General features: G+C 41.8%; 1 protein-coding gene and 1 pseudogene across 3 annotated transcripts in view; both read right to left on the minus strand.

Moving 5' to 3' along the window:
• RP2 (RP2 activator of ARL3 GTPase) overlaps positions 1–11,982 on the minus strand; it is a 47,939-nt gene extending 35,957 nt beyond the window's left edge. For 2 of the 3 annotated variants that reach the window (XM_044936446.1, XM_025275798.2), the window contains exon 1: positions 11,658–11,982. In XM_044936446.1, coding sequence (XP_044792381.1) covers positions 11,658–11,759 — 102 coding nt within the window. In that variant the 5' untranslated portion in view covers positions 11,760–11,982. The remainder of the gene's footprint in view (positions 1–11,657) is intronic. The other variant, XM_006058758.3, reaches the window with a different exon arrangement.
• Positions 11,983–15,220: 3,238 nt separating this feature from the next.
• On the minus strand, positions 15,221–16,168 carry LOC102405077 (annotated as a pseudogene).
• Between the last annotated feature and the right edge of the window lie 2,980 nt (positions 16,169–19,148).

Here is a 19,148-nt window from a genome sequence, read left to right on the forward strand (position 1 = left end):
GCCTGAGTACACTAAGGCTGGCTGCCATAAGAAAATAATACAGACTGGTTAAGTTAAACAGAAATTTATTTTTCACAATTCTGGAGGCTGGGAAGTACAAAATCAAGGTGCCATTGGGGTTGGTTTCTGGAGAGACCTCTCTTTTTGTCTTTTGGATGGTTGCCTTTTTGAATTATCCTTACATGGTCTTTCCTGGGTGAGTGCAGGGAAGCTTTCTGATGTCTCTTCTTATAAGAGTACTAATACTGTCAGACAAGGGTCCCACCTTTATGACCTCATTTAACTTTAATTATTTCCTTAGAGGTCCCATCTTTAAAGAAAATCAACCATACTGGGAGTTATAGGGGACTGGAATGCAAAAGTAGGAAGTCAAGAAACACCTGGAGTAACAGGAAAATTTGGCCTTGGAATACGGAATGAAGCAGGGCAAAGACTAATAGAGTTTTGCCAAGAAAATGCACTGGTCATAGCAAACACCCTCTTCCGACAACACAGGAGAAGACTCTACACATGGACATCACCAGATGGTCAACACTGAAATCAGATTGATTATATTCTTTGCAGCCAAAGATGGAGAAGCTCTATACAGTCAGCAAAAACAAGACCAGGAGCTGACTGTGGCTCAGATCATGAACTCCTTATTGCCAAATTCAGACTGAAATTGAAGAAAGTAGGGAAAACCACTAAACCATTCAGGTATGACCTAAATCAAATCCCTTATGATTATACAGTGGAGGTGAGAAATAGATTTAAGGGCCTAGATCTGATAGATAGAGGGCCTGATGAACTATGGACGGAGGTTCCTGACATTGTACAGGAGACAGGGAACAAGACCATCCCCATGGAAAAGAAATGCAAAAAAGCAAAATGGCTGTCTGGGGAGGCTTTACAAATAGCTGTGAAAAGAAGAGAAGCGAAAAGCAAAGGAGAAAAGGAAAGATATAAGCATCTGAATGCAGAGTTCCAAAGAATAGCAAGAAGAGATAAGAAAGCCTCCCTCAGCAATCAATGCAAAGAAGTAGAGGAAAACAACAGAATGGGAAAGACTACAGATTTCTTCAAGAAAATGAGAGATACCAAGGGAACATTTCATGCAAAGATGGGCTCGATAAAGGGCAGAAATGGTATGGACCTAACAGAAGCAGAAGATATTAAGAAGAGGTGGCAAGAATACACAGAAGAACTGTACAAAAAGATCTTCATGACCAAGATAATCACGATGGTGTGATCACTGAGCCAGATATCCTGGAATGTGAAGTCAAGTGGGCCTTAGGAAGCGTCACTACAAACAAAGCTAGTGGAGGTGATGGAATTCCAGTTGAGCTATTTCAAATCCTGAAAGAAGATGCTGTGAAAGTGCTGCACTCAATATGTCAGCAAATTTGGAAAACTCAGCAGTGGCCACAGGACTGGAAATGGTCAGTTTTCATTCCAATCCCAAAGAAAGGCAATGCCAAAGAATGCTCAAACTATCACACAATTGCACTCATCTAACATGCTAGTAAAGTAATGCTCAAGATTCTCCAAGCCAGGCTTCAACAATACATGAACCGTGAACTTCCTGATGTTCAAGCTGGTTTTAGAAAAGGCAGAGGAACCAGAGATCAAATTGCCAACATCCGCTGGATCATCGAAAAAGCAAGAGAGTTCCAGAAAAACATCTATTTCTGCTTTATTGACTATGCCAAAGCCTTTGACTGTGTGGTTCACAATAAACGGTGGAAAATTCTGAAAGAGATGGGAATACCAGACCACCAGACCTGCCTCTTGAGAAACCTATATGCAGGTCAGGAAGCAACAATTAGAACTGGACATGGAACAACAGACTGGTTCCAAATAGGAAAAGGAGTATGTCAAGGCTGTATATTGTCACCCTGCTCATTTAACTTATATGCAGAGTACATCATAAGAAACGCTGGGCTGGAAGAAACATAAGCTGGAATCAAGATTGTCGGGAGAAATATCAATAACCTCAGGTATGCGGATGACACCACCCTTATGGCAGAAAGTGAAGAGGAACTAAAAAGCCTCTTGATGAAAGTGAAAGTGGAGAGTGAAAAAGTTGGCTTAAAGCTCAACATTCAGAAAACGAAGATCATGGCATCTGGTCCCATTACTTCATGGGAAATAGATGGGGAAACAGTGGAAACAGTGTCAGACTTTATTTTTCTGGGCTCCAAAATCACTGCAGATGGTGACTGCAGCCATGAAATTAAAAGACGCTTACTCCTTGGAAGGAAAGTTATGACCAACCTAGATAGCATATTCAAAAGCAGAGACATTACTTTGCCAACAAAGGTCCGTCTAGTCAAGGCTATGGTTTTTCCAGTGGTCATGTATGGATGTGAGAGTTGGACTGTGAAGAAGGCTGAGCGCCGAAGAATTGATGCTTTTGAACTGTGGTGTTGGAGAAGACTCTTGAGAGTCCCTTGGACTGCAAGGAGATCCAAACAGTCCATTCTGAAGGAGATCAGCCCTGGGATTTCTTTGGAAGGACTGATGCTAAAGCTGAAACTCCAGTACTTTGGCCACCTCATGCGAAGAGTTGACTCATTGGAAAAGACTCTGATGCTGGGAGGGATTGCAGGCAGGAGGAGAAGGGGACGACAGAGGATGAGATGGCTGGATGGCATCACTGACTCGATGGACGTGAGTCTGAGTAGGAGGCCTGGCGTGCTGCGATTCATGGGTTCACAAAGAGTCGGACACGACTGAGTGACTGAACTGAACTGAACTGGGAGTTAGGATTTCAACTTATGAATTCGGAGGTGGGGGTGGGGAACCACCAACAATCAGTCTATAACAGCTGCCAATGCTGAGGAATTAAATGTAATTTACTATTCTAAGTATTTCACCTGGACACTTCAGTTCTCACATTTATTCAGAAATTAATCCTATAGCTAAAGAGTTCTACAGTATAAAATTATTTGGACTATCAATATGATCTACAAAAGAAGAAATTTAGGATTTATGTTGCTGTACTTACTTTCTCAACAATTCCTGAAAGCTCTTCAAAACAAAAGTGATAAACAACTTGAAGTTTTGTACTGTAATACTTTTACAAAAGTTACTAGTCTTCAAAGTGCCCCAAATCACAAACACAAAAGTTCAAGTTATTAAACTACTTTTTCACAAGAATTACTTATGAAGTGAGCTTAGTTTAGTCCATATTTCTAACTACAATCTTTGAAACGTAGTGGATATACTCTCAAAATCAATGAAACATTTCAGGAATTGGAATTCCCCAGATACAGCTACTAAACAAAGTTAAGTATTATTTTCCTAACTGAAAACAAAAGTGAACATCTTATTTTTTACTGAGCCGTTATGGAAATTTTTCATTATTATTCATCACCACAGTTAAATTTCCATAGTAGTCTGAGATGAAATAATGGAATTTGTTAGTTTCAATGGGAATCTGGTCTTGGTAGAGGCTCAAAATAAAACTCAGGAGTATAAGAAGCACTACATAAGTACCAGGCACCATTCTAAGTGCTTTATAATCATTCACTCAATCCTCATAAAAACCCCCATGAGGGTTGTATACTATTGAGACAGGCCTGGGACCTGGGACCCTTTGCTGCAGTGCTGCAATGCTTGCACCTGGACACACTTCTCCAGCAACAAAATACAAAGAAACTACATGGGACTAAAAATAATCACGTGCAAGCTCAGTTCAGTTCAGTCTCTCAGTCGTGTCCCACTCTTTGCGACCCCATGCCTGGCAGCACGCCAGGCCTCCCTGTCCATCACCAACTCCTGGAGTTCACCCAAATTCATGTCCATCGAGTCGGTGATGCCATCCAGCCATCTCATCATCTGTCGTCCCCTTCTCCTCCTGCCCCCAATCCCTCCCAGCATCAGAGTCTTTTCCAACGAGTCAACTCTTCGCATCAGGTGGCCAAAGTATTAGAGTTTCAGCTTTAGCGTCAGTCCTTCCAAAGAACACCCAGGACTGATCTCCTTTAGAATGGACTGCTTGGATCTCCTTGCAGTCCAAGGGAATCTCAAGAGTCTTCTCCAACACCACAGTTCAAAAGCATCAATTCTTCGGCGCTTAGCTTTCTTCACAGTCCAACTCAGTTTCACAACCATACATGACCACTGGAAAAACCATAGTCTTGGCTCAGTAATGCTCAAAATTCTCCAAGCCAGGCTTCAGCAATACATGAACTGTGAACATCCAGATGTTCAAGCTGGTTTTAGAAAAGGCAGAGGAACCAGAGATCAAATTGCCAACATCCGCTGGATCATCGAAAAAGCAAGAGAGTTCCAGAAAAACATCTATTTCTGCTTTATTGACTATGCCAAAGCCTTTGACTGTGTGGATCACAATAAACTGTGGAAAATTCTGAAAGAGATGGGAATACCAGACCACCTGATCTGCCTCTTGAGAAATTTGTATGCAGGTCAGGAAGCAACAGTTAGAACTGGACATGGAACAACTGACTGGTTCCAAATAGGAAAAGGAGTATGCCAAGGCTGTATATTGTCACCCTGCTTATTTAACTTCTATGCAGAGTACATCATGATAAATGCTGGACTGGAAGAAACATAAGCTGGAATCAAGATTGCCGGGAGAAATATCAATAACCTCAGATATGCAGATGACACCACCCTTATGGCAGAAAGTGAAGAGGAACTAAAAAGCCTCTTGATGAAAGTGAAAGTGGAGAGTGAAAAAGTTGGCTTAAAGCTCAACATTCAGAAAACGAAGATCATGGCATCTGGTCCCATCACTTCATGGGAAATAAATGGGGAAACAGTGGAAACAGTGTCAGACTTTATTTTTCTGGGCTCCAAATTCACTGCAGATGGTGACTGCAGCCATGAAATTAAAAGACGCTTACTCCTTGGAAGGAAAGTTATGACCAACCTAGATAGCATATTCAAAAGCAGAGACATTACTTTGCCAACAAAGGTCCGTCTAGTCAAGGCTATGGTTTTTCCAGTGGTCATGTATGGATGTGAGAGTTGGACTGTGAAGAAGGCTGAGCGCCGAAGAATTGATGCTTTTGAACTGTGGTGTTGGAGAAGACTCTTGAGAGTCCCTTGGACTGCAAAGATATCCAACCAGTCCATTCTGAAGGAGATCAGCCCTGGGATTTCTTTGGAAGGACTGATGCTAAAGCTGAAACTCCTTTGGCCACTTCATGCGAAGAGTTGACTCATTGGAAAAGACTCTGATGCTGGGAAGGATTGCGGGCAGGAGGAGAAGGGGACGACAGAGGATGAGATGGCTGGATGGCATCACTGACTCGATGGACTTGAGTCTGGGTGAACTCCGGGAGTTGGTGATGGATAGGGAGGCTGGCCTGCTGCAATTCATGGGGTCGCAAAGAGTCGGACACAACTGAGCGACTGAACTGAACTGAACTCAACTGAATGAAAGAAATCAAAGATAGCATAAACAGATGGAGAGATATTCCATGTTCCTGGGTAGGAAGAATCAATATTATGCAAATAATTATACTACCAAACACAATCTATAGATTCAGTGTGATCCCTATTAAATTAACAATGGCATTTTTCACAGAACTAGAACAAAAAATCTCACAATTCATATGGAAACACAAAAGACCCCGAACAGCCAAAGCAGTCTTGAGAAAGAAGAATGGAGCTGGAGGAATCAATCTTCTTGACTTCAGGTAATACTACAAAGCTACAGTCATCAAGACAGTATGGTACTGGCACACACAAAAAAGAAATATGGACCAATGGAAAAAGATAGAAAGCCCAGAGATAAAACCATGCATCTATGGATACCTTATTTTTGACAAAGGAGGCAAGAATATACAATGGGGCAAAGACAGCCTCTTCAATAAATGGTGCTGGGAAATCTGGACAGCTATATGTAAAAGAATGAAATTGGAACACTTCCAAACACCATACAAAAAGATCATCTCAAAATGGATTAAAGACCTAAATGTAAGACCAGAAACTATAAAACTCTAAGAGGAAAACATAGGCAGAACACTCAATGACATAAATCAAAGCAAGATCCTCTGTGACCCACCTCCTAGAGTAATGGAAATAAAAACAAAAGTAAACAAGTGGGACCTGATTAAACTTAAAAGCTTTTGCACAGCAAAGGAAACTATAAGCAAGGTGAAAGAAAACCCTCAGAATAGAAGAAAATAATAGCAAATGAAGCAACTGACAAAGGATTAATTTCTAAAATATCCAAGCAGCTCATACAACTCAATACCAGGAAAACAAACAACCCAATCAAAAAATGGGGAAAAGACCTAAACAGACATTTCTCCAATGAAGACATACAGATGGCTAACAAACACATGAAAAGATGCTCAACATCACTCATTATCAGAGAAATGCAAATCAAAACTACGAGATACCACCTCACACCATTCAGAATGCTGCTACTGCTAAGTTGCTTCAGTCGTGTCTGACTCTGTGCAACCCCATAGACAGCAGCTCACCAGGCTCCCCCGTCCCTAGGATTCTCCAGGCAAGAAACTTGGAGTGGGTTGCCAGTTCCTTCTCCAATGCATGAAAGTGAAAAGTGAAAGTGAAGCCGCTTAGTCGTGTCCGACTCTTAGCGACCCCATGGACTGCAGCCCAACAGGCTCCTCCGTCCATGGGATTTTCCAGGCAAGAGTACTGGAGTGGGGTGCCATTGCCTTCTCCGACCGTTCAGAATGGCCCTCATCAAAATTTCAACAAACAATAAATGCTGGAGAGAGTGTGGAGAAAAGGGAATGCTCTTGCACTGTTGGTGGGAATGTAAATTAATACAGCCACTATGGAAGACGGTATGGAGATTCCTTAAAGCATTAGGAATAAAACCACTATATGACCCAGCAATCACACTCCTAGGCATATACCCTGAGGAAAGCAAAATTGAAAAAGACACATGTATCCCATTGTTCATTGCAGCACTATTTACAACAGCTAGAGCATGGAAGGAACCTAGATGCCCATCAACAGATGAATGGATAAAGAAGTTTAGGCACATATACACAATGGAATATTATTCAGCCATAAAAATAAACACATTTGAGTCAGTTCTGATGAGGTGGATGAACCTAGAACCTATTATACAGAGTGAAGTGAGTCAGAAAGTAAAAGATAAAAATCGTATTCTAACACATATATACGGAATCTAGAAAAATGGTACTGAAGAATTTACTTGCAGGGGAGCAATGAAGAAACAGACATAGAGAATATACTTATGGACATTGGGAGAGGGGAGGAGAGGGTGAGATGTATGGAAAGAGTAACATGGAAACTTACATTACCATATGTAAAATAGATAGCCAACTGGAATTTACTATATGGCTCAGGAAACTCAAACAGGGGTTCTGTATCAATCTAGAGGGGTGGGATGGGGCTGGAGATGGGAGGGAGGCTCAAAAGGGAGGGTATATATGCATACCTATGGTTGATTCATGTTGAGGTTTGACAGAAAACAACAAAATTCTCTAAAGCAATTATTCTTCAATTAAAAAAAAAACTGATCAGAGGCTAGAGGCAGAGTTGACTGCCAAAGGGCATGAGGAAATTTGAGGAAATGATCGTACTGTTCTAGATATTTGGCTTATTCCCACTTTTTGGCCATTACAAATAATGCTGTTACGAATATTGGTGTACAAGCTTCTGTGTGGAAGTATGTTTTAATTTCTCTGGGATATACTTAGGAGTGGAATGTAACGGCCAAAAAGTGGAAACAAGCCAAATGTCTAACAAAATGGATAGTAAAATAAATAAAATTTATTTATAAATAAGATTAAATAAAATATCTACTCTATTTTAAGGTTATTCAGCAATAAAAAGGAATAAATTATTGATATATGCTATAATATGGATGAATCTCAAAGACATGCTAAGTGAAAGTATACAAAAGAACATACACTGCATGATTTCACTGATAAATGTCCCAAATAGACAAAATCTCTAGAGATTGAAAGTAAAATTATAGTTTCCTGGGGCTGGGGGGAGTAGGGATGGATCTGGGTTTCTTTTGTGAGGGATGAAATGTTAAAAAATTACATCACAGTGATGGAAACAGAACTCTGTGAACTTGTTGTATGCCTATTAATTATATCTCAATAAAACTATTTTTAAATGGATAAAGAAAGAACTAGTTATTTCCATTAAGTAACAACTTTATGTAAAGGATTTAAAACAAGTCGACAAGTTTGACATTTCTCCCATCAAGAGAACCCCTCCCTTTGGATGTAGATGACACCTGTGATTGCCTTAATAAACAATATGGCAGAGACTTCCCAGGCTGTCCAATGGTTAGGACTCTGGGCAGGGGGCGCAGGTTCCATCCCTGGTCTGGTTGGGGAACTAAGATCCCAAATTCCACATGCTTCGATATGGCCAAAAAAAAAAAAGGGCAGAAGTAATGTCACATTACTTAAGAGAGCAGTTAGAAAAAGCCATGCAGCTTCTGTCAGTCTCAGGACACTCGCCTTTGGAACCCAGCCATCACGCTGTGGGGAAGCCCGGGCTACATGACGAGGCCTCTGGCCCTTAGCCCCAGCTGAGCTTCCAGCCAAAACCAGCATCAACTTGCCAGCCACCTCTGTGATTAAGTCATATTGAAAGCAGATCCTCCATCCCCCAGTCAAGTTGCCGCGATTGATGACACACAGAGCAGACAGCCAACCAGGCTAAGCCCCACACAAATTGCAGAATTGTAAGCAAAATAAGTACTTGCCATTATTCTGTGACATTAAGTTTTGGGGCAGTTTGCTAGGCAACCATGGATAACAGAATACCTTAGGTACTTAAGAGGTTAAAAATATCATCTACTCAAAAACAGCCCCCTACTCAATGCAGATACTTCTTTCCAGTAAATCACCATCCAACCTCTATGTGAATATTCTGACGAACATGAAGATTGTTTCTTCACAAAGCCACCCCTTCTGGTGATGAACAACTCTTGAGTTATGATCTGCCTTGTATTAAGATTGGTTCTGCCTGTCCAAGTTCTGTCCTCAGAAGTAGCCAGTACTGTCTAACCTCTCTTCCTCAGGACAGGCGTCTATCTTACTAAATAGTAGAGAAATCTTTACCAGGTTTCATTTTGTAGCTCAGAAAACTGAGTGGATATAATATGTATTGTCTGTGCTCAAAATCACAACTTTCATACCTATGCCACCATTTCTATCATCTAGGAAGAGAATGGTATAAGTAACTAGAAAATGAAAGCTATTTTTCTGTACTACTCATCCTTCCTTTGTACTTAAATATTTCCTGTTTTAATTTAAAAATGCCAGTTAGCTCTTCAAGGGCATGGAAAATAATTCTTGTTATTGTGAGTCTTCCTTGGTGTTTGAGGACATATATATTGAATAATTTGCCTAGCTATGGGAAGCAGCATACAGATAATAAGGATACAAGCATTTCTTTCTAAATGACTTAAACACAGATCTTACAATCCAAAAATACTTTGCATCTTATCAATGTAGTAACTGTATGATGTTTTTTTCTTTTTCAAAGTCAGCAACAGAAAATGAGCTTCTTACACTGTTGATTACAGTAAATCAGTTGTCATGACAACACTTAAGTCCCCAAACATTCTTTCTAATTGAGACAATTTCTTCTAGCTTCAGTCCCTTAAGACTGACTCAATTACACAACTCAAAATCCAAACCCCTGAGGGTGCCTCTCAATAAGGATACTGATTATGCAACCTAAGGAAAAGTCTAAACACCACTTTTCCAAGTTGTAAGGAAACTTTTCAGGCAATGCACTTTGTTTTTACAGCTAAATCTTACAAGTTGAATGGTAATTGTATGATATAACTTTAAAATTGTTTATATTTCATGATCACATTACAGAGATCTAAACTTTTAATACAAACCATTCTGTTTATATACCTTCAATATATCTCATTCATGTTCTCTGGGCTGTATTTACATCCTGTTTCTTTTAAGGTACAATTAAAATCGTCTAGGAGCAAGCAAGACCATGCTAAACTCAATAAAAGTATCACTGGATTAATATAGAACATATGCACACTACCCATATCGAGCTCATGAGTTAAGGAGCAGAAAAAAAACTTTAAAATCATATAAAACCTTAGCAGGTCATCATAAATTAGAGGGGCCCAAGAATGAATTCTTAGTAATTCCAAAAGAACAAAAAACTCCAAAAAGAAAAAGCAATGTTGGGAAATGTGGTATCTCTGTTGTCTCAAAATGTAAGCTGGTAATTCTCTAACAGTATAAAAGATTTTTAAAAGGGCTTGCTTTCAGACAGAAAGTACAGTACTTTCCACTCCTACATTATAAAATGCTGCTATCCCAATGGAAATTTGCTGTATGACTCAGGGAACTCAAACCCAGGCTGTAAGGCTCTAGAGGGGTGGGAAAGGGTGGGAGGTGGGAGGGAGGTTCAAGAGCTAGGGGAAATATGTACACCTATGGCTAGTTCATGCTGATTATCACAGAAAGCAAACCGATATTGTAAAGCAATTATCAATCAATTAAAATAAATAAATATAATTTTAAAAATGCGGCTATCAAGTATGGATAAAATAGAATAAACCGACTATGCAACCCTGTGAAGCAGGGGCAGAAAGATGGGGCTGAGAAGTCTGTAAAAAGGCGTCCAATTTTTAAAATCTGACACTTGGAGAACCGAGTTCATGTGAATAAATTCTGCGGGGGACTGGAAATCATGTAGGATGGTCTATGAAAACAAATCATTAATAAAACATTTACTATAAAGCATTCATTGATAAAGATATGTTTCATTAAGCAAGGAGTTGTATTAACTGTTCATAACACTCATTTAAAACTTCTTATCATTTTGTTTGGAAGAGAAAAAAATTAATGGATCTATCAAAGTATTTTTCTAAACATAAATGGAGAACTACGTAGAAAGAGGAAGTATTGTGAAATTTATGACTAAGTGTGTTTTGTGTAAGACTGTGAAACTGTTCAAAGGTAGTGGACGTGTTCAAAGGTTTTTCGTTTCTGGCTATAGGGAAAAGTAAAAATAAGGGCATTTTCACTCATTTAACAGTAAAATACTGCCTAGCTTATGAAGGTTATTTTCACCTTACAGTCTTAACACACATTCCAAAGACTGATTTGATTTTCATTATTCCTTTCGGGGAAGAGGAGGGAAAGCAGGGCTGTATATGTCAAATGGTCCACTTCGTCATTGAGAAAATTCTGCAGTGGAATATATCAGGAGGCACCAGAGATTTACTGACTAAGGCAGACAAAAGAGAAAACAGCCACAGAAAGAACATAAGCCGCAAAAGAGATGAGATCAGTCCCAAGTGTAACTCGAGGACTGGACAAAACCCTGCTCGGCGCTGCAAGTGAAATGAGCAGACGTGATTTGGGGCATTCCAGGTTCTCCTTCCTTCTCTGGAGTCCATTCTTGGACCAGAGAGCAGGATGCAGAGAGGAGGGAAAGCCCGCAGTGTCCGACTGCCTGGACAATGAGCTCTAGGGCCCCATCCAGAGCTGCACCGCCCTCCTTGAAGCCTTCTCTAGCGTTCAATTTCACAGCTCCCCCAAAAGTCATTCACTTCGACTTCAACAACTCGCGGGAGAGAGCACGCGCGCAAGAGCAGCAGCTGCTGGGCCTGCCCCCTTAGCGCGGCTGGCCGCGAGGGACCCTCGCCGAGCTGCTCAGCAGGACTGAGACCAGCCGCTAAGGGACACTACCTTCTCGCGCTGGTCCCAGCTGTACTGCTTCGGCTGCACTTCCTCGTCCTCCGGCTGCGACTCCTTCTCAGCCTTCCACCTCTTGGAGAAGAAGCAGCCCATGGTCTTGGCCCGCCGGGTCTCACTGGCCACTACTCCTCGCCGGCCTGCTGGCTCAGGCACCTCCTGGAACTGTGACGTGAACCCCGGGCGCCTGGGCCCCGAAGCGGTCTGAACACTGCCCCGCGGAACCACCCAGTAGCCCGCAGCCCAGGTTTGCCCGCCAGGCCCAACACCCCTGTTCTTTTTCCTCTCAGTTGTCCTGACGACCCACCGCAGCCAATGACTGCTCAGCGCTCGGGGAACCAATCAAAGTCCCGCGAGCACCCTGCGCGGCCTATGAAGAGAGGTCGACGCACGAACACAACCAATCTTCGCCGGGCTCCTGCGCCAGCCTCCAGGGGCTGGTCCGGCCGGCTTCGGCTCCCGCACAGTCGACCCAGCTCCCAACCTGCCCCGCCCCTCTTTGAACTCAACCGGACTGTCCGGCTGCCGGCAGTACATCTGCGACAGCCAGGTCTTTTTGCCCTAGGTTCTCAGTTTCCAAGTTCTAGACCCGGAAGGGCAGCCTAGTTGACATTAGACTTCAGTTTTGTGATGCTATTGGTGAGGGAACAGGAATTCCTGCTGGTGCAGGAAGGGTCCTGAAATTCACTGGCCTCAATCCTTGACCCCACGTCGTCTGGCTAGTGTCACCCCCCACCCCAGGAAATTCCCCCAACGACCTTTCTGACCCTCCTTGCCCTCTCTAATGTGCTTTCTTAGAGCTTCCGCGAATGACTCTAAAATTGACCAAGAACTTAGAAAAATAAGTATTTTTGTACTGTCTCCTTATTGGAACTGTGAATTTCTCGAGACCAAAAGCCCTGTCTTTTTTTAAATCCCCCAAGCCTTGCTTAACTCCACACTAATTGCTCAATAAGACGTTTGTCAAATGAATGCTTGCACACTAGTGAAGGAAACATTTACAACCTTTCCCTATTCTTTCCCAAAGTGGCTCAAGAGGAGGGGTCGGGGGAGAGTAATGGTAAAAGGGTTCTCCTCATAGAGTTTATAGCCTCATGGAGGACGTAAGCATTGCCATATAAACTATCAGATATATTCTCAATAAATGCTGTAGGGTTTGTCTGAAGATTTTTTTTAAATATTAAATATTAACATGCTATGCTTGGGTTGACTTTTACTACAATACACAAAGGTAAGTTGTTGGTTTAATTCTCTGAGCACAGTATTTTGGCATTTGGTAGGACATCAAATGCTGATTGTGTAGGCTTAAATTTGGTTAACTTTCTACTTTCCCACACTTATTCACATCTAATGTATATCCTTAATGAGCCTCTGACTTAACTTGAGCATTAAGAATGTTCCCTTTTTCACTTCCTGCCATTTATTGCACAATCAGGAAGAGAAGTACATGTGCTCAAGTATTAGAAATTACTGTTAATTTAAGTTCCAGATCTTAGGCAATAGAGTCTTTAACCAGTACACACTTTTCCTTCTTCAGAGTGAGATGAAAAGTCTATGTGACAATGTTTTGAGTAAGACCCTTAGATGTTTTATATTTATAAAAAGTTAAAATTGTGACTTCCATGTAGTACAGTGGAGGAAACAGAGGTCCACAGAGGTGAAGAGACTAATCTGTAGTCACAGTGAGAGTGGTTAGACAGGGTCTAGAAAGATCCAGAGCCTGCACTGTTCAAGGCTCCTTCCTCCTAAATTTGTTCTCTGATTCATCTGAGAGAAGTAAAGAAGTATCTGCTTAGGCCTTCTGATGCCTTAGGAGCTCTGTCCCACAGTGATGTTGTTCCTTTTAATGAACAAACAAAACTAATTTTAGAGAAACAATCTCTAAAGCTCATGGTTTTGAAGTATTCATTATTGAGAAACTTAAACCTAAAACAAAATCTATATCCAATAGTGGTGTTTTCAGGGGACCCTTTAAAAAAAGTGAAGATAAAATCCCCTTTCTGTTAAATCCCATCCCACCATCACCCCTAAACAAAAATGAAATGGTTTAATAATTATTACTGTTTAATAATTAAATTATTTAAACTAGGGCATATTCAAAGCCAATAAAAGTACTAATGCTAGAGTTCACTCATGCTCTTTCTTTTTCTTTCTTTTCTCCCCCCTTCCTTCCCCTGCCAATGAATTTTTATAACTGCTTTTTTCCCCCTGCAAACCAGCACTCTTTACTTACTCATTGGCATACATATGGCTGAGAAGAGTCATCCCACCCTGATTCCTCATTCCTTTCTGTCCAAGTGTATGCTAGAGTCTCTTTATATCTTAGCTCAGATTCTCAAGGAAGATAACCAGATAAAGTGTTGGGCAGTCAATAACAGATTGGACTTCCCCAGTGGCTCAGTGGTAAAGAATCCACCTGCAATGCAGGAGCCACAGGAGACTCAGGTTGGATCCCTGGGTTGCTTTGGGAAGATCCCCTGGAGGAAGGCATGGCAACCCACTCCATTATTCTTGCCTGGAGAATCCCATGGACAGAGGATCCTGGCAGGCTACAGTCTGTAGGGTCACAAAGAGTCAGACTGATTTAGCATGCTCACACCCATGCACAATAATGGAATGGTTACTCATCAGTCATGTGCACACCCCTGGTCTAATTGCTTCAGTCATAGGATGAGTTCTATTTTGCAAACACGAGTGGGGAGCAGGTCCTAAAAGGGCACATGTGCTGGCAGTCCTAAGTCTGTAGAGTCCAGAAAGAAATTGGTCATTCCTTCTGCCTGTAATCCTCCTGCTACTTATACTCTTGTTATAGCTTTTCTATAGAAACTTATCCTTCATGTTCAGTGAAATAGATGGATGTTCATATGCATTAAGAAGTTGAGTTGTGGGTTTGCACCTGGATACAAGCTGCAGATATGGTCTGGGTCCCCTGAGTGTCTTGACCACAGAAATGATAGAGTTATTTACCTCTCAGAAGACAGCACTGAAGACGTTATCTTCACAGCATGGATAAACCAGTTACTCCAGCAACAGTGGCTGGAAAAGTCCCTTTTCTCGAGTTGACCTGACCCATGCTTGCTCACTCTGTACTCACCTAAGGAAACACTTTACAAGTGAAGGAGAAAAGAGAGGAGTGTTTCTATGATCCATTGCTGTGTAACAAACTTAATGGCTTAAAACAACAATTATTTATTTTCCTCTTGAATCTAATTTAAGCAGGGCCCAGGGGGGACAGCTCAATTCCAGTTTCATGCTGCATCCAGAGCTTCAGCTGAGATAACTCAAATGGCTGAATCATTCTACATAAAATCTCAGAGCCTCTCTGTGTACGATCAACAAGGTAGCTTTAAGGTATTCAGATTTTTAAATATAAATTTATTTATTTTAATTGGAGGCTAATTACTTTACTATATTGTGTTGGTTTTGTCATACATTGACATGACTCTGATTTTAATATATGATGCTGAAGGCGCCAAGGATAAGTTTTCCATGAGACCAAGGCAGAAGCTGCAAGGCCTCTCATTTATTTATTTTTTTGCTTGTTCAATAAATTTATTATTGTCTTATCTGAAAAATCTTGATAGAAAATTGTGGTTTGGTTTAACTCTCAGCAGCTTGTTCTTGAGCTCTAAGGAAGCTTGCCTTCTTCTGAGCTACCCGATCTTTCTTCTGGGCAAGTGACATTTTGGGACGGTTCCACCTCTTTTTTTTAACTTCTTTCTTAGGCTTCTTCTCATACACTGGATTCTCTCGTATTGCAGCATGAGCTTTCTTATACATCTCCTCCATCATGTCTAGAGTTACGTTGTTCTTTATGTACTGAGAGAATTGTTTCTTGTAAGCATCTTCATCTTCTTCAATCAGGTAATGCACGTAATCTGCAATGTTTTGCCCCATGATGTGCTTTCGATGTACCTCATCACTGAACTCTTTGCTTTCTGAATCATAACTAGGGAACCGTTTGGTACTGTGAGGGATAGACAAGCCTCCACTGACAGCTCCTTTTAGGGCCCCAAAAACTTTATTCCCAGTAGTAGTTCTGGCAAGTCCTGCATCCAAGTAACAGGTGAAGGCACCAGGTTGACCATTAATGCTTTCCACATTGTATTCATCTCCAGTCACTTTGACTTGGCCTTCATAAACTTTTGTCCATACCAAACCTATTAAGAAGCCTGCGGGCCAGCAGCAGGCCAGTACAGTATGCTGTAGCATAATTTGTCAGGCAAACCTTCATACCGTATTTTGGGAGTTCGTGAGCATAAGCTGCACAAACTATCATATCTCCTTCTATACGGGCATAAGCCATCTGACAAATGATTTCTCTGTTCGTTACACTAACAATCATTCTGTATTTAGGTGTGTTGGACTTATTTTTATCTTGGATTACCAATCGTTTCCGAGCATAGTAGTCAGTTTTGCCCTCTCACCTTCTTCTGAATTTCACTTGGTATCTCTTGAAGTAGGCCTTGTTCTTGACAACTTTAACAAACCTCATCCTGCGGAACAGAACAAGACTGGAGGGGGAAGTGCAAGGCCTCTTAAAATGTAACTTCAGAAATGACACATCACTTTCACTAGATTCTATTGATCACATTGTTCTTGGCATTTCGCAAAAAATGGAAATTGACCAGAGGCCAGACAAGAAATCTAGACAAGGCTTTACTGGGGCCCCTGCTGCCCCAGGCAGGAGAGAGAACAAACAATAGGTTCCCTTTCTTGATCTCTCTCTGAGTTGGGGGCAAGCTTGCTCCTTCCATGGGGTGAGTGTAGGAGTGTGTCCAGGAGTCAGGCTGGAGGGGTAGCTTAGGTGTTTTGCTCACCCATTAGGTGGCATTGTGTGCAGGGGGGCATGTGCAGTACCTTGCTTTTGCTGTCTACACCCTGCTTTTGCTCTTGACACTCTGTTTTTGCTGTCTACACCCTGCTTGTGCTCTTGATAACCTGTTTTTGCACTAGGTTCTTCAAAAGTGGCAGTTGGAATTTTTGGTCTCTTTGTATCTTTTGGGTCCAGTATTTGCCACAAGTGTACATGTACACAGTTATTTTTAGTTCCATATAGTTTTTTTGTATTTTGTTGCTGGAGGAGAGGTGTGTCCAGGTGCAAACATTGCAGCACTCCAGCAAATGGTCCCAGGCCTGTCTCTTTCCCCCTGAGAGACTCCACACTCATTCTTGAGGTGTAATCAGTGGTAAAAAATCCAAGTGCCAAACAGGGCACGTGGGTTCGATCCCTGAGTCAGGAAGATCCCCTGAAGAAGGAAATGGCAACCTACTCCAGTATCCTTGCCTAGAGAATCCCATGGACAGAGGAGCTTGGCAGGTTTCTGTTCATGGAGTTGCAAAGAGCCAGACACGACTGAGTTACTAAACAAACAAGGGGCTGAAGATCTCTTCTTTTGAAACTTCTTCCTGCTGGACAGGGGCCACAGACCCTAGCTTACCCTAGAGGTGTAATAGCCCCTCACTGACTGTTCTGAGGAACTGTAGGAAGCTGGCCCACTTACTGCTAGAATGGACTGAATTCCTTGAGCCATCATTATGAGCTTTATTTCAAACTGTTGGAGCCTAAAAGATGCAAACTAACCAAGAGGTTAAACAAACAAGGGCTAAAAGGAGAGAAGAACGGTAGCCATGAAAGGGCCTAGTAAGGGAAGGAACCAGGGTTAACTTTGGGCTTCCTTAACTGTTGACCAGACAAGGAAGGCAATATTGCCTCTGCCAAAATCATGAAGCCCCTCTGCCTTGTTCTGCCAGAAGGCAATCAAGGGTCAGAGAATTGTCAAGAATCACATTAGCCAAGGAAACAAGAGAGGTCCCAAGTCACATTAAGGTTTCAAATAGGAGCCAACATACTACATCATTTTGCTTATCAGTTGATGGTGTCTGTTTTTTGAATAGGTACATCAGATCTTCCACTGGCTTATGGGTGTATTGTTCTGCTGTGACCTGCAGGGTTTCTGAAGGTAAACGCCTTGGTTTGGATAAATGTACCCAACTGGATATCCCTTGCAGTTTGACAACAGTGGAAGTGGTTAAAATTATATTATAGAAGCCCTTGCATTTTGGCAATAGTTGGTATTGGGAGGAACCCCTCTTTCCAGATTTTAAGAAAAACTTGGTCCCTGGGGTTTATTTGTGTAAGAACTGCTCCTTCCTCTGTATTTTTAGTGGGAGTGGGCAGTGCCTTGGGGGCACAGTACTGGATTGCCTTCTGACCTTGTCCCAGATTAATAATATATCTCAGGGCTTGGCTCATGTCTTCATCCAGTAGAAAGTCAGTAGTAAGAAAAGGCCTCCATTGGTCATTTCAAATGGGCTAAGCCTCAGACCACTCCTGGGGGCTACATGGACCCTGAGGTATACAATAGGAAACAAGTTGGTCCAGGGTTCATGAGCTTCTTGGCAGAGCTTCACTATGGTTTTCTTTAAAGTATGGTTCATTTTCTTTACCTTCCCTAAAGACTGGGCATACCAAGAGGTGTGTACTTGTTCCTAGGGCCATTGTGAGCCCCTGTGTGATTTTGGCTGTAAAAGAAGGCCCGTTATTGCTCTGGAGGGATTTTGGAAGTCCAAACAGAGGAATTATTTATTTTAAAGGGGACTTACAGATGTCCTTAACCTCTTCAGAGTGGATGTGGAAGTATCAACAAATGCCAGAAGTTGTTTATATCCTGACAGTGGGTACATTTGGATGAAATCTAACTGCCAGTGTTCCTCCAGGTAAGTATCTTGGTGTTGGATTGACCTGAATAATGAAGGGGGGGGGATTGGATGGGTCTGTGGGTTATTGTGGGCACACAAATCACAAGCATGTATTACTTATTTTACTGTTCTTTTAAGCCTCTTCACCAAAAAGACCTTCTGCATCAAGTTCCATAGTACATCCCTCCTAGAGCGGGTGGCATCATGTAAGCTCTTAGTGAGTTTACATTGTTGGGCCTCAGGGATTAAAATCTTATCTTCCTTTTTAGTATCACCCTGTGATTCCCTTCTCATAGCCCATTTCTCAGCATATTCTTGTTCCTGTGTGGAATACTGGTGAAGGCTAGGGAGTTCTGGGGGACCAATCACTAGAGCCATAACTTGTTCAGATTCCTATGATCAAGCTGCCTGTTTTACAGTTTGATCAGCTTTGCTATTCCCCTGACTCACAAAGGATCCACCCCTCTGATGGGCCCTATTTACTGCTACCTGGGTCAGAAGCTGCACTGCTTCAAAAAGAGCGGGAATCAAATCTTTATGTTTTATGGGGGAATTTTTAGCAGTTAACATTCTTCTTTCTTTCCAAATGGCAGCATGAGCATGTAGCCCATGGAACCCATATTTAGAGTTAGTAAAAATCTTCAATTTCTTATCCTTCCCTAATTTCAATGCTCTCACTAATGCAATTAGTTCAGCCTTCTGGGCAAGTGTTTGAGGTGGCAAGGTCTTGGCTTCTATAACTTCATCTAGAATGACTATGAAGTACCCTGCCTTCGGGGGTTC

This window comes from Bubalus bubalis, chromosome X (assembly GCF_019923935.1).
Source record: "Bubalus bubalis isolate 160015118507 breed Murrah chromosome X, NDDB_SH_1, whole genome shotgun sequence".
NCBI classification, from domain to species: domain Eukaryota; kingdom Metazoa; phylum Chordata; class Mammalia; order Artiodactyla; family Bovidae; genus Bubalus; species Bubalus bubalis.